At 39.2% G+C, this 16,112-nt stretch overlaps 1 protein-coding gene across 1 annotated transcript in view; it reads right to left on the reverse strand.

Annotated features, from left to right (window-relative positions):
• Positions 1–1,161: 1,161 nt before the first annotated feature.
• The window catches only part of AKAP6 (A-kinase anchoring protein 6), a 290,855-nt gene continuing 275,904 nt past the window's right edge, over positions 1,162–16,112 (reverse strand). The window contains exons 12-13 of the mRNA XM_054972742.1: positions 8,984–12,368; positions 1,162–2,081 (exon numbers count right to left, since the gene is read on the reverse strand). Coding sequence (XP_054828717.1) covers positions 9,024–12,368 — 3,345 coding nt within the window. The 3' untranslated portion in view covers positions 1,162–2,081; positions 8,984–9,023. The remainder of the gene's footprint in view (positions 2,082–8,983; positions 12,369–16,112) is intronic.

Here is a 16,112-nt window from a genome sequence, read left to right on the forward strand (position 1 = left end):
TCATTCATTGGCCACTGGTGTGCTCCTGTGCTTTGTTAGGGCCAATTTTGGCCTCAAATGGGCCAGAATTACCCCTGCACTAAGTGCAGGAGCATGCCCGTGGCCAACATGATGATGTCACTTCCCAGAAGTGATGTTATCACACAAGCATGGGAGTGCATTTACTCAACGAGAAGTATGCTCAGGACACAAGGCAAGTGCCAGGTCCCCTCCTCCTGCTGTGAGTGTAGAGGGACCCGGCAACCCTACCTATCTACCCCTTTACAATAAGAGGGAGGTGGTACTCATCCAATGGGGTAGGCAGGCCTTTTTCCCTCCCTCCCTTGGGGGGCTGGGTTGGATCGGGGGGGGACCCTTTTCCAGGGCCATTTTTGCCTCCCAGTCTGCCCCTGCTTGAGATTCTGCTAGGACAAGAGAGCTGGAAGCCTTTATCTGCTTGCATTCATTATTCTGGATGGTGTTCAATAAAGGTCTGGATTGTGTCACAGCTGTATTTCAATCCAATCAGGGTCTCCTGCTCCTGATTGACTCCAGCTACCTGCAATATGGGACTCACACTGGAAAGGGGCTTTGGGACTCCACAATAGTCTGAAGAATTGTACTGTAGCTAGGGAGTAGGGGAGAGTCTTTGGGCAGCATGACCCCACCAATCATTACTGATGATAAGCCATTAAGTCAGCATAAATGAGGTGTGTGTGGAGCACAAGGACCACTTAGATGAATAGATGAGCTTCCTGAGTGCAAGTAGGGAAATGGTACCTGGGATTTGGTAACCAAAATAACTGTCTTATGTGAGGCTGCCAATCAGCACATCTGTGATTGGTATAGGGGGTGCAAAAAATACAGCTGCATCAAGACTGCTTCCTAAATATATTGATTTGGGATTTGAATCACTATGCTTTCTGTGCTTTGCCAAAGAGTTTTTCTTTCTCATATATCCCCTCAGTTGAGTGAGCATATTGGTTATCAGCACCAGCGATGAGCCAATTCCAGGGTCTTAAAATAGTGCTGATAAAGTGTTCCTGTGTGCCCCACCCCTACCCCATGTGTCTGCAGAGAACCTGGTATGACTGTAGATCTAGCTATAGGTTGATGCATACATTATTAATTTTTAAGCAGAACACAGGTAAAAGAGAGCCAGTTCTGAATTTTCCCCGGTAAACTAGTTTATTATGCCAGTTCTAATTATCATGCAATCTAGTGGTTTTAAGGCTTATGTTTTCCACACCACTGGGCAACACAAACATTAAAGCATTTTATACTGTCATTATACATCAATGTTTGCACTTGGGTTATACATATATACAGAAATTATTCACACCTTGCTTTTTCCTTCCTTCAAACTAACATATTTTTACTGTGAAAGCAGCTTTTTAATAAATGGTGTAAGAAATACAGCAAGGCACATTTTTTAAAAAAATGTGGGGTTTCTTTCTGATTACCACCTCAAGAAGTGTAGTATAAAACCAAAATGTTGTACTTAATTCAGTAGAATGTTAACAGTTCTTAACATACAACACTGTGTAGCTGTTTCTTGACGTGTTGCATAGATTAATTTTAAAACAAAAAGGATACATTTGTGTTTATTTTGAATAACTTTGTATGTATTGAATCAGAAGCATTAAGGTCTTTGCTGCAATCAAACTTTCATTCTAAACATAAAATACTTTCAATAAACAATATGCATTATACACATAAAATATCAAATTTGATACATAAAATGGGACAGTTAATGACATACAGTTCTGATAATGGTGATCCAGACTTATCATATACTCCATGGAATTGCAAAATCATAAAAAATGTAGTCGATGAGAAGTAATACAGAGGCATACAAATTTGGAAGGGTAGGTTGTTAAGAGGTAGCTTGGGAGAGAAATCCATATGAAAGCAAATGGTTTAACAAAATGATCATTGAAATAGAACCAGCATAAGCATCCGGGTCTCAAAGCCAACATGGAGAAATCACATTTGGAAGGAAAATTTATCTTGGGAGAGTAACAAAAGGCAGTGATACAATGGAATTAGAGGTCATCCCAGGGTTTAGAGGATGAGCCTGCACCTGAAATGCAGCCAATTTTCTAAAAGGAAAGGGGGGAAAAAAAGTAACAGCATGTTACATAAAGTACTTTTTATCTGCAAAACACAAGCTTTCCCAGAGCAAACTAAAATAGTCATTTTATGATCTCATACTAATGTCCTTATATGTAAAAATGACTGTATATGAGTACCGATTTTTCATAGCCTGAGGTTTTAAGTCAGTATCAGAGAGATATCCTTTTATTGATGTCGAAACGTCATTGATTTTTATAAAACAAGATTTAGTTTCAAAAGGCACAGGGGAAATAATCAAGTTTGACCTTTTCCCTCAATCCCATCCTTTTAGGTGCCTGTGAACTTACCTTCTCTACCTTTTGAAAGTGCACAATCAATAGGAATGCATGACTTAAATAAAGGCCAACCAACCAAAATAATCTCCAGTCCTAAACCCATGGAAGTAAGACCCATTAAAATCAGGATACTTGCTTCCAAGTAACCTAGTTAGGTTACAAAGGCTACATAAACAGAATAATAACCTATGGAGGTATCATTTATAGTTTGCTTAAACATAATTCAAAAAGGTGAGAAGAAGTCTCATATAAATAATCCATAAAAATAAACACTACATTTAAGAAACTGTCAAAATGTATATTTCTTGTTATGATTTTTTCATGTTACAGAAATTTTCTAGCCTGGAGTTTAAAGTTAACCTATACAACAAAGAGGAGAGGTTTATGATGAGGATTATGAAGAAGTAACTGTCAGAATACAGCAGAGAGATTAGTACAAAGTACCTCTCTCAAGCATTTCCTAGGAGGCACTCCAGGCTTGCATTATATGCCTTCCAAATTAAGTGGAAATAGCTGCATCTATCCAGTTGCCTTCTCCTTTGATCTTACTTGCTGTAACTGACCTCTCTATTTTTATAGAAAATGGTGCTTGCACAAAATTATACTAAGCACAGGTGTCAGGTTTCAATAAGAACCTAAAGTGTTTCAGGAAAGTTGTCACATTTCTGTTCTTAAAACTTGGAGTAGCCTTTGAATTGAAATCCTAACACTTGGTCTGTACATATTTCATACATCTTAAAGTTGTAAAGATATAATGGGAAGAGATATACAATAACTGTTAGTATTCTGCCTTCAGTTAGATACTCTGGAACAATTTGCTGCCAAATGCGATTTTCTGTGACTATATAATAAAGAATGCAGAACGGGCCATGTTCAATCACCTCGACTCTGTAAGAATGATTTTGGTATGGGAGCAGGTTTCTGCATTTGTCCCACTTCCAGGACTGGGCTCAAAACAATTCCAAAAGTACTACAAGTGGGAGGATATCATAGTGACAGAAAAAAAGATGGCATGATCTCATCCTTTGTTCTTTGCAAGATCTTCCCTTCAAGAGAAAACAACATTCAGGCAGCACATAGATTCACAGAACAGAATGGTTGCTCCAAACATAGAACTACTTTTAAAGCTGCTGATAGCATTGCTAGCCTATTACTTTCCCTTAATGGTCATTTTTTATAATGCACTGATAAAGAATGAGATTACAACTTAGCCACATTCAGCAGCAAAACACATTTGCTTCCTCCCACTTATTCTTGCTTGCAGCTGGAGCAAAGAGGCAGAAATCATATAAAATTAGTTGAGCTGCATTGGTAAATATGCATACTGTCACCTTTGCGAACTGAGTTTATTTTTAGGGTATACATATACCATAGATAATTTTTCTCTTAAGTATCACAGCTCCACATAAAATCACACATTTTAATGAGCTTACAGCACAGGTGCTCCAGGAAAAAAAATAATAGTGTTTGCCATTTATCTTTCAAATTAAATAATGTGTTTTTAAATAGTAACTTTTTTCATAATACACTTATGGGAACAACATTTATCTGTCACATTTTAAGAGATGTATTAGTAATAAATGTAAATTACCTTTGGAAAATCAGTAATTAGGCTCATCAAAAAATAAACAATCTGCCACCAAAAAGATAATCTTTAGCATAGTTAAGTATAATAACTGTTATTTGAATAAGTTAACAAATTAGGATAGATTGCCTCTAATTCATTTCCCATAGCATGGGAGATGAAGTTAAAGTATCAACTAAGCTCTCACAGTGGGGGAAGGGACTCTTCCAATTCAGTAGAAAAGAGATGCCAGTACATCCTTTCTTTTTGCACTTCCTTCCCGAGCACTAGCCTCTTGACCTAGAGCTCCAGAGCAGTATGTCAGTATCCTAAAATGAAGTGATGGATGGATCAGCACATATAGCTGCTTGGGGTACCAAGTGTACAAAAATCTGTGTTATTTCTATAATTTTCCTAACAAAAAGAAGATAACTGTGATCTACCATGAGTTTCCTCCTCTATGCTGAAGCAAGCATACTTCTCATGTGTGCACAGATACAGCTGGGGTAGCTTTTAATTTCAGGCTGAGGTTTGTGTGAGGCTAAAAGAGGGGGATATATATATAAAACACTATTAGAGAAATAGGATTGTTCTCATCACAGAGATGCTGCTTTGTAGAATTCTAATAAGAAATGATTCTTTGTCAAAAGCTGACTTGACTGGCAGCACAAGAAACCAACAAAGTCTGGAGTGCTTACAAACAGAACAGCAATTCTTCATGCCACCCTATCCTCCTGAGTTGTACTTTGGCAAAGGTACTTATGCATGACTGGTTGTAACATAATGTGGGTAAGCATTATCATGCACACCCCATGGATGGCAATGCAATGACACATATGCCCCTCTTCCCCAATTCCTGATCCAGCAAGAAATCCATGCATAGATCTTCTAAACTGAATTGGTGCAAGTAATATGAATTTAACATGGGAGACAAATTCCCAAGAGGAAGATGTGCAAAAAAGACTTAACCAATCATCATACTTATTGTGGCATGTGTTTTTGTGGCCCCTACTCCATGAAACAATAAAGCATGATAAAAGCTGGCTTTCGAGGTCTTTAAAGATTCCTTCATCACAATCCTATGCAGAATTAGGTGGCCTAAGCACAGTGCAACCAGTGGGCTTTGGTGCGCCTAACTTTGCATGGGATCAGAATTTTGGTTAGTGTTAGCATGATAGAGGTTTATATTTACCTCAAATTCTTCCCAAAATTGCCACTGGCTACAATCCTAAGAATACTTTTCTAGGAGAAAGCCCCACACAACACATGTGGGGGTTACTGTTGAGTAGACCTGCTTAGGATTGCTTCCCTCTCTTTCACTCTTTCTGGAATATCTTTCTTGGCAGGATTTATGGAAATGAGGATCCCTTAGCCTGCAGGAGAAGAACTGAGGGGAGATCTTACCCATTAGGGTAGTGATTCCTAATTAGGGTTCCATGGAACCCTTAGAGTTCTGCAGGACATTATTAGGGGTTTCGTGAAAATTCATGGAATAAATAAATAAAATTTTTGAAATACCAGAGAATTTTAATTCTATGTAAGCTTTTATATATCTATCTATATTTGTCTATATCTATGTCTTTCTATATAGCAGCTCTTTACCAATAAATTTTCTTGACAATAATTTAGCAGTAATTGATGGCTTTCCACCATCAACTGTTTCTTGCCCGTGAATGTTTTCATTGCTAGGGGTTGCTTGGGATTAGAAAAATTAATTTAGGAGTTCCTCCATGGAAAAAAGGTTGGGAAATACTGCATTAGGGAATCATGTCTCTGTCCTTTCTTTCCCAGCTGCTAAAGCTCGGATTAGAGAGGGGGCATGAAAATATAGGGTTTCTGTTAAGGATATATATGCCTGCCTTTCCAGTAAGAGAGTGTTTATCTCATGCAACCCTCTACCAGAAAGTACTAGGTGGTCTGTGTTTGTTAGTTCCATCACTCTATTTCTGACTGAGCAGAACCTGGACAGTGGGTAGAAACCCTCATCAAAACCCTTCTCCCCAACCAACAGCCATAAAGTCAGACATAGAATGGTGGTTTCAAATCAGTTAAAGAGGGATGTTTTGGGGCAGGACTCAAATGGTTAAGACGGGGAAAGTCCAATTTTCCTTTCCTTAGCACACACCACAAAAAGTGGTGCCTAAGTAATGATTGGAAAAATGCTGAGCTGCTCACCTTGTTTCCCACTATAATACAGCAGCGCAGCATCTACCTTGAATCTTCCTGCGTTGCAGGAAGTAGAATGTCACTGTTTGGAGATGGATGCCTGGGGAATGTGTCTAAAAAGTATGAAGTAAATTAAGGGATGTTCCTCACCTTATGTTTTGGTACAGGTAGCTAAGAAGAAAAGACATTTATCTTGCATCTGCTTGAAACTGTGATTGCGCAATTTTTAAAAAGGTGCTGTTCTCGGAGAAATTTGTATTAAAAGACATCAGCAAAATATTGAACATTTGTATAAGTATTCAGATATGTTATGGATTAGATCCTAACACTCAGAAACAGAGAAAAACGCAAAGCAGTTCTTCCTTGCCTACTCCCAGCAAATGCCTGTAAACTCTGAAAAACGAGTAGTTACAGCAGGGGTTCCCAATATGGCACCCATGGGCATCACAGTGCCCACCAACACCTTTCCTGGTACCCACCAAGTGTTTTTAGGAAGTGGGTGGAACCAGACAGGCTTTTTGCCAAGCATGGCTTCTGCTCGGTCACTGGAAATCTGATTGGCTGTACAAATTTTTTAAAATGTTGTTTTGGCAGCAGCTTCCACTACAGCACAAAATTTTTAATAGTGTGATCGAAGGTGTGTGTGCAAGAAGTTGTGTGTGCAAGAAAATGTGTTCGAAGAATACATTCAATTTAAAAAGGCATCCTGTTAAAAAGAACTTTGGCTTGAAACACTGAAAAGTTACTGTAAAATGTTGCATGCAATTAAGTTTGAGTATTTTATTTATGCTGGTTAATGTAGATTTTAAAATATTTGTTATTGGGGGTTTAAATGTAGGCCTTTGAGGGAAGGAGAGGGGCTGGATACATGAAAGGAGTGAGTTCTGATTAGATGCTAGCTGTATCTTAGGTACAGTTTTTTAGCCACTGTGCTGACAGAAGAGTGTTCATTCTGGCCAAATCAGGCAAACTGCGTGGAACCTGAATCAGTCTCTGTCCATGTGTTTCTGAGAGAGTTAAGCATCCTGGAGATTCTGGCTAAGTCAGGCAACCTGTGGGGAGCCTGAGCTATGTGTGTATATCTGAGAGAGATATTATTAAATCTAGGTCAGGCAAGCTATATAGAAAAGTGAAAATAACTACTGGATCTGTGAACATACAACTGTTTTGGAAACCACAAAGCTTAAGAACTAGGGTTACCAGGTCCCTATACTCTCCCGGGGTGGGGGAGAGGAGTACTTATTGGGAGGCTTCTCTTCTGTGCATGTTCTCCTGGCTTCACATAGAGCCAATCCAGCCTGTTGGGGGGCAAAATTGGCTTCTGTGAAGCGTAGGAATATGCCCATTGCCAGTGCAATGACATCACTTCCAGAAGTGACGTTGTCATGTCCTGCTGGAAGTATGTACGTGGCATGCTTGCCCTGGAGGTTGTTTGCCTTCTAGGCCCATTCCCTGCTCCTTTTTCCCCTGCTGGCCATGTAAGAGGTGGCCACCAGTCCTCAATGGGGGAACATTAAGGATTATTCTGAAACAAAGCTCTGTTTATTAAAACTCTTCAACCATTGCACTGATGTGCCTATAAATAAATTCTACTTTGACTTAAATAAAAAAGATCCCCTTTTTACCTCACAGCCCCGCCACCCGCCCGGGCAGATTGTTTGGTCATACTGCCATCCATAACAAATCCTTCCTATAATACAAGTTAAACAGAAGAGATCTAAGGTGAAAGCCTTTGGTGGCAGCAAAAACCTTTTGGGAGGCAGCAATGTACAGGTCACACAAACAGACAAAAAGCCACAGGTGATATTGGCAATGGGATTCAAACCCCAAAGGGTTTTGAGTAAAGTAGAGAATGCCAGACCTTCTCTGTGTATGGAAATAAAAGTAGTGTTGGTTGTGACCCGGGCCCTCCTGAAGTAAAAGTTTAAGGTAACATAAAGAGGAGAAGAATTAAAGGTCCAAAGGCATAGGTTAAAAAAGAAAATCATTACAGTTACTATTGGAGTTAGGCTTCACTACCTTACATTTTGTGGTTGGCTCCACCTCCTGATGCAGCCATTTTGAGGTTGTGCCCTTCTCCCTGTGTCAGAATTTCAGAAAGTGCCCACGGGATGAAAAACTGTGGGGACCCCAGCTTAGAGTTCAAGTACTGTCCTGAACAAAATGTCATGTGACATAGAGGGCCGCAAAAAGAAAAAGTGATGGAAGTTGTCCTTTCATTACTCTTCTGCAAGTGGGACAAGCAATGTTTTCAGAAGTGAGGGCAACCTCATCACCTTTTTCCTGCAATTCTACATGTCACATGGTATTTTATTTAGGAAGGTCCCCAAACCCTCAGCAGAGGATTTTCAGGGGGAGATGGCAAGGATTATCAGCATCCATCCCTATCTTGTTATACTTTTTACAACCACCCTGCAGTGTAGTCAATTTTATTATCACCATATTGTAGATGGGGACTGAGGCTAGGAAAGATTAACTTAGAGATCATGACTGAGATGCAATTTGAACCAGGGACTTCCTGATTCATAGCTCACAGTTAAATTGTATGTAGAATTACTCCAGTCTAAGCCCACTGATTTCAGTGGGCCTTCACAGGATTGCAGTATCTAGCACTATACTATACCAGATCATTTTCTGTCTTTTGTGTACCTTGATGAACAAAGGTGGTACTTTGGATGAAGTCTGCATTTCATACTTGGTTATCTGTACCCAAGTTCAAATTCTAAAGTAAGTTTGAAAATGAGTATGTTTGTAATAACATAATATTATCATTTGAAAATCCTGAAATGAAAAAAAATTGCTTTCTTATACAATTATATAAATAATAAGCAATTCTCATCCTGCACGGGGACATAGTACATACCTGTTTATGAAATAAGTAGGTGTCCAGAGATTATTACATTCTACCTATGTGCATTTATGTGCCTTTCTTTGTGAAGGTGCAGAAGGTTATCTTCATATATAATAGTTTTAGTGTCCTGGTACAAAACATCTTTGCCTTCCAAGTGATTGGACTTTAATTGAATGTCTTCTACTGAGGCTAATACAGAAGGAGCAAGATTGTCTTCTGACTTTGCAATACCAACAGACTCTCCAGGAAGATTTTCTTTAGAGCTACTGGGAAGAGAATTCAAATCTGAACCTTCCCTAGGTATGTCCAAAATCAATGATTCATTAGCAGAATTTTTTAAATTATCTGAAACCATCTGGCTAAGAGAGTCCGGCACATTTATGTCCGTCTCCTCATTTAACAAAGAAAAGCCACTATAGTCAGCAGATGTTTTAGGTTCATCTGTTAGAACCAATCTTTCATATTTTACCCAAGGTACCTCAGGGACACTGTTAGCAATGTATGGTTCCTGTTCAACTCGCTCCTCTTCAGGACACGCTTCAAAGAAACATTCAATATTGCCCCTGTCATCCGTAAAGTCTAGTGGTATAGGAGTACTGCTTTTTTCTTCAATGTATTTAGTTACCTCCCCACAGTCACTATCATGAGAAGAGAGTGAGAGGTAAGAATAAAAATCCCCCTTTCTAAGTTGGATTGGCCTGTGAGAATGTTCTAGAACCTTTTCCTTGATCTGGGCTAATGGATGTGGAATGGCTGGCTCACACTCAGGCTGGGACTTGTTCTTCAAGGCCATTGAAGCCATGTCGATGATCTCCATCACAAAGTTGTGCACTGAGCAATCTTCTCCATTTCTTTTATCAGAAGCAATAGATTCACAGTTACAACATGAATCTGTACCTCTGGCTGATGTAATTTTTTCTGCTTCATTTGATTTTAGAGCTGCACAGCAATCACTACCATTATTACTAATTCTGGTTTTGTTTTGTGGACTGTTTGGCAGAGATTTGACTAAAGTTGTATCTGGTGTATCTGTACCTTTGGTATCTGAAACAAGTTCTGTAAAAGGCTTTTTAATGCAGTGGCCATCAGAGCGAAGATGTTTCTGATATTCTTTTGGAGATGCATTTGACAGTTGAACAGTCTCCTTACTATCCATATGCGAATCATCCAAACTATCCGGATATGCTTCACAGGCACAACATTCATTTTCACTTCTTGTACCATCAATTGTGCTAATATTCACGGAGGCTGTAGAAATTCTAGTAAGATCTTCCTTTGGACTTTCTTGAGTATTAGCAATATTACCATTCTCCATGTCGTCCACTAGATGATCCTTTGAAAACTGAAAACCACTATTTTTAGTTTGGACATTTTCCCCAGGCTCACAACTGTCTGACATGTTCTTGCCATTGCCATTATTTTCTGCAAATTTACGGATAGAATCATTCAAAAATTTTTCAATGCTCAAAGCATCTTTTGATTTCATAGTCTCATTACTTTTTAAATTCTTACAGCACTGGATTTCATCATCAAGGTTGCACCTTCTCTTCTCCTTTGTCAGATAAAATTTTGGTCTGATCCAAGTGTGGAGTTCATTCTTTATGTAGTCAAGTCCTGAAATTAAATTGCAGTCTTCATAAATATCCTCATCAGTTGCAATACTGGAATCATCATCTTCGTCTTTAATGCCCAGCTCTTCTTCAGTCAGGGTGAGGGTAGAACTTGATAGCAAATCACTATCATCTTCATCATCAGTGCAAGCGGAGGTACAGGAAACATTAACAATCATGCTAACGTTGACATCGCTCTCATCAGCTACCGACCGATTGAGGTGTTTTCTGAATGATGCATTTGAATCTGGTACTTTATTTCTGTGCAATACAATATCTTCAGAGCACAGAGACAGATCATCACTGCTGCTTAGCTCAGTGAGAGAAGCAGGTGAATCTTCATTGATAGAGGATGCTATATCCAGCGACAACTGGCCAGTCAAGGACATTCGCTGAGAACTGCTTTGGAGTGTAATATCAGAGATGCTACGCTTTATCTTTTGATCTAAAGGGCTCTGGATATTTTCTAAACGATTCAAAAGGTCTAATGTCCTTTTACTAAGTTCCCCAACAGAATCACTACTTCCACTTAGGTCTCCAGATCCATTATGACTAAAAAGATCTTCATTGCTTTTGTAGGGAGTTAACCAGCTCTCCAAGGATGTGCTCCGATGAAGACCATCCCCGCTCCTAAAAATACTTGAACCAAAGAAATCGCTTGCCACTGAAAGCGAATCCAAAGAAGAGCTGTGTGATAAAGTTGAAAGCAGTTTCACATTTGTTCTGTCATTTAGTTTCTTCAAATTTTCCACCAATTCACAGGGTTTGGGATCTGAATTATCCAAGTCAGTTGATAAAACATGTTCCTTTGTAGATGCACAAGGTTTTAACTCCATAGGCTGATTTTCAGATTTAAATGGGATTTTATCAAAATAAAAGCCATGTAGCAAACTGCCCTGCTTGTGTGCTTTTTCAGAACTTGATTGCTTCATTAACATTGGCAGTTTGAATTTGGAGCCCTGAAGATAGGAATAGTCATAAAATGTCAAGACGTTGTTTTTTCTTTCTTGTAAGTCCTCTTCTGAGCATTCAGGACTACTTTGGGTAATGCAGTCCAGATCACTAACTTGGTCACTGGACTTTGACTGAGAAGAACTGAGGAAATTAGCATGAGTTTCCTCATCTTCCTGTTTAAATATTTGTTTTATTACATCAACTGTGTCCCCTATTTTGGAATCAGAAGTATTAGTTACAGAATTACTCTGCACTCCATCAGTACCATTTAGCACACTGATTTCAGAATTGTTCATAGCCTCTGCATCACCTCCATTCGTTACTGTATTGTGATGTCTAGTTATGTTTCCACTGTGATACATACAATTATGTAGTTTTGCCAAAGTGTCGCTTCTTGTTAGGTCTGGCAAATGTTTAGAAGGTGACAATGATAAGTCTTTACTTGCATGGATATTTAAAGTTTTCGACTGTGTGACACTGGGGGATTTGGAGGGCTTTTTTACAAGGGATATAGGATTTATTCCTGATAATTCCACGTTATGGAGACTGTAAACTTGATAGACCTGAGGGCTCGGAGATTTTGTAACAGTGGGGTTGTTGAGATAATTTTCATGAACACTGGAGATTTCCTCTTGTTTTGGACTGTCATTAGCACATGCTTCAGATGCAGAGTTCAGCTCTGTGTCATCCTCCTTTGGTTCTTGATCAAGCTCATTGAACTCCTCATTAATGCTAATTAACTTGTTACTTATATCCATTTCATCCCATTCCAGTGCATCTTCATTTGTGCCATTTAGTTCCATCAAGCCAGGATCAATAACATTCAAAGATTCCTGTTTTAAACAGAAGACAGAAAAACAGAAATATCTGTTAATCTAAAATGTAAATAATACATTCCACCTCCATAAATAAAAAGCTTTATAAAGTACATTGCTCATTATAAAATGCCTGTTACTTGTAGTAGTGTTACACAAACATAAATTTATGATCTGTAAAAAATACAGAAGATGTATTTCTGAAAGACAATAAATATTAATAGTGTTAATATTGAGCCTAGAATATTGACCCTGGATGTAGGAAACCTAGGACCAAATTCTTGCTAGAGTATCTATTACATATTTGTCTTGCCCTACTTCCAAGCTGCTCAGTGCAGCATAATAAGGTTCTATCCATTTTATCCTCAACAACTTTATTAGATGGGTTAATGTATGACGAAGGTCACTCAGTAACCCTCCTGGCTTAGTGTCAAACTAAACCAGATGCTGGGCAACAGTTCAAACCCATGACTGGGGATGCAATTTTACCTGTGAAACTGAAGTTTTCAAAAACAGAGCTGTGTGCTGGGGGAGGGGGAAGGGGAAGGATTCCCTAGCAGCCCGCCACTTCAGTACAGCCTTTGCCAGCTGCTCAGCTGACTCTCTTCCCCCCCATTCAAGTTGCTCACTCACCTCCTTCTCCCCACCTACACTGGGTAGTGGCATGGGCCATTGTGCTCCATTGATGCCTTCCTCCTGCCTCCGTTCCCTCTGGAAGTGCAAGGATACTCCCCTCTACATGGGGTATATTTCATACGTCCATGTCTTGGCCTGATAGGCAGAAATTAAATTTACACTAAACTGCACCACCTCTGCATTCCTCCAGCCTTTGCTCCCTCCAGGAGTGCACGTGTGCAGCCACTCAGAGCACAGGGGAAGGAAGTGAAGATACGAGGAAGGCAGTGGTGAAATGCGAGAGTCTATGCCGCTACTCAGAGCACAGGGAGAGCGAGGGAAGCAGGTGAGCAGCTGGCAGAGGCAGCAGCCATGTGGAGGGCTGTGAGGGAATCCTCCCCTTTTAAATTACCCAGTGTGCAGCTCTGCCTTTGAAAACTACATGTCCCAGTTACAATGGCTTCCCAAGCTACGGGTTTGAACTCATGTCCAATGTCTCATTTAACTTGACCCTTAGTGGAGATATAAACCACATTTCTCTGGTCCTAGTAAGATACTGTAACCACTAAGATTTACAGGTACTTCAGTTATACTAGAAGGTGTTTGGCTTCTGTGTAGAAATGCAGCAATAGAGTGGATGCTAACAGATTCCAAATTACTTACACTTTCAACTAAGAAAAGACAAATACCATTAATAAAAGGAGCTCCGCTCTATTCCAAATCCAGGGAAAACCAACGATTACCATTTCTTTCCTGTCTGAACTCAGCCTCAGGTTATTCACCCACATTCTATTGCTCTCAAACACTGCTTCAGGGTTGAGATTGCTGCTATTAGATGTGGTGGTGTGGAAGTTTGGGTGGGTACCAATTGGAAGAAATCCCTTATCCTTGTCTTCATACTCAGTGTGCAGCTGAGCCAGGTATGTGGCCAGAAACAGCTGAACTCTTAGAAGAACACTGGAATCAACCACCTGGGTCTGGGTGATATATACTAAATCAGCAAACTCAGCCAGCATGGAAAAGTCACATTGTTATTGGCCACAAAACTGGTGGTCACATACATCTCAGACCCAGAATATGGGCCCTACTAAAACCAAATCCTGCATAATCCAGGTTGGAAGAAAATAACATTCAGCACTGATTAGACAAATAAGCAGCAATTTATGAGGCTATATATGTAAATTTGCAAGTATATAAAGGAAAAAGAGAATTATTTAATTTTTTGTTTAGAAAAGAAACTTTAAAATTAATCTAATATACTTTGAACGGGGTACTTCCGAATGCGCTGAATTTTGTTTGAATTTCTGTTTGTTTACTTGCTGATAAAGGCAGTATTAATGACTGGTTTGTAATGACTAATGAGTGTGAAAGTCTTTAATTGTAAAAACAATCCATCAGTTTAATCAAATACTACATTAATTTCATATATTGTCTTGTGCTGTTATTGCTTTGCAAATGTGTTGAATAATGAAGTGGATTGTGGAGGGGGGGAACTGTTGCTTTACTAAAATTTTACATTATATGTATATAACTTTTAAAGATCATTTCAAAATCTTTCATGTTGACATGCACTCAACTGTGAAAGCAGATGGAAATCCCTTTTTGTGAAAGCTTTTCACAGAATGTGGTGCAAGGCTATCTGGAGAGACAAGCAACTAGCCCCGCTCCCCATTATCTGACTTCTTGGGCTGCATCCACACAGCAAGGAATGTCTGTTTCCCTGTCATCATCACTACCATGAATGCAGAAGCATTATTAGCAATAGAACAGCCACACAGGATTTTTGTGAGTGCTTACTTCCATCAGTCATCATTTCTCCTACATCTCCCCTTCCCCCTTGGCATGCCACCAAAAGGCTTTATTTAAAATTGGTAATGGCAATCGTACAATATTATTATGCAATAATGTTATAATCAGGGCTTTTTCTGACGGTACATACACGTGTTTTGGCCAGTGGGCTTGGGTCCCCAAGGCTGACAACATCATGAGTACCAGCACCTATTTTTAAGGGGGAAAGCACTGGTTATAATGATCTGTTGTTATGATTTACTAGCTTTTCTGAATAGGAATTGCTTTCATTTTTTTAAAAAAATTCTCTACTTCTTTTCATTGTGGGGCTTGGGAAAGGTGCACTTTATGTAGATTTTTTTTAAAAAAAGCTCTTCTGTGGTTGGCAGGGGAAATGGCACCCATGAGGGTCTGACAGAAGGTGCAGGAGATTGGAGTAGATAACAGCTGAGTGCCATCCAGCTCTGGGATTTTATCAGTTTAACACTCCATGTTAACATATGGTGGTAGAGAGTGTCATCAAGTCATTACTTACATTAAAATTCCCAACTTTGTGAGTTAACCCAAATGAAACAATAAAAATAATGAAGCCATTCCCTGACTGTTCACATGTAGGTATACACTGCAGGGCTGAATGCTTTAAAAAAGGTGTTCCTTTTACTTGGAAAGGTAGTATGTAATGTGTAGTGAGAAGAATGCTTGCCTTCTTCTTGATGTACTCACCTTACCAAAAGTAAAAAGGGTTTTTCTCTATATATGAGATAATAAACCTCCTTCTAACAGTAACTATTACATCATACTAGTTCTCATTTGTCTTACATGATGCTTTTTAAAAGAAGAACCATTTAATGATTTTTGAGTCCTTACCAAGAGCTATTGGTCAAACTAGAAATGATATCATGATGAGATCTATGAACAAATTTCCTGTTTTGCATTGTCAATAGCAAGCTAAAGGGAAGTTTAAAACAAATTATTTCTCTGCACCACTTTCTTACAGTTGCTATTTTGTCTCACAGGTAAAAAGTTTTGGAACCATATGGATACCCTTACGTTTCCTCCAATGTGGCAAAATGCAGCTTCCATGTGTGTTTGTGGATTTTTCCACATACTTGACTTATTCCTAATTTTTTAGCAGTCAATCCCCAAGCAATGGAATCAGTTTGAGTAAACCTCTAGTCCCTTTCCTTGCAGGGGAAAGGCATATCTCTGCAATGGAACATGCTAGAGAGAATCTGCTGTATGTATTGTTACAACAGTAGGGCAATACAACACCATGAAACTGATGATAAAAAACAGAAATCAGAACAATAGGGGGGAAAGGAAGACCTGATGGGGAAAAGGAAGTTGGTAGAGGAATGG

The sequence above is a fragment of the Eublepharis macularius genome, chromosome 2 (assembly GCF_028583425.1).
Source record: "Eublepharis macularius isolate TG4126 chromosome 2, MPM_Emac_v1.0, whole genome shotgun sequence".
Lineage (NCBI taxonomy): Eukaryota > Metazoa > Chordata > Lepidosauria > Squamata > Eublepharidae > Eublepharis > Eublepharis macularius.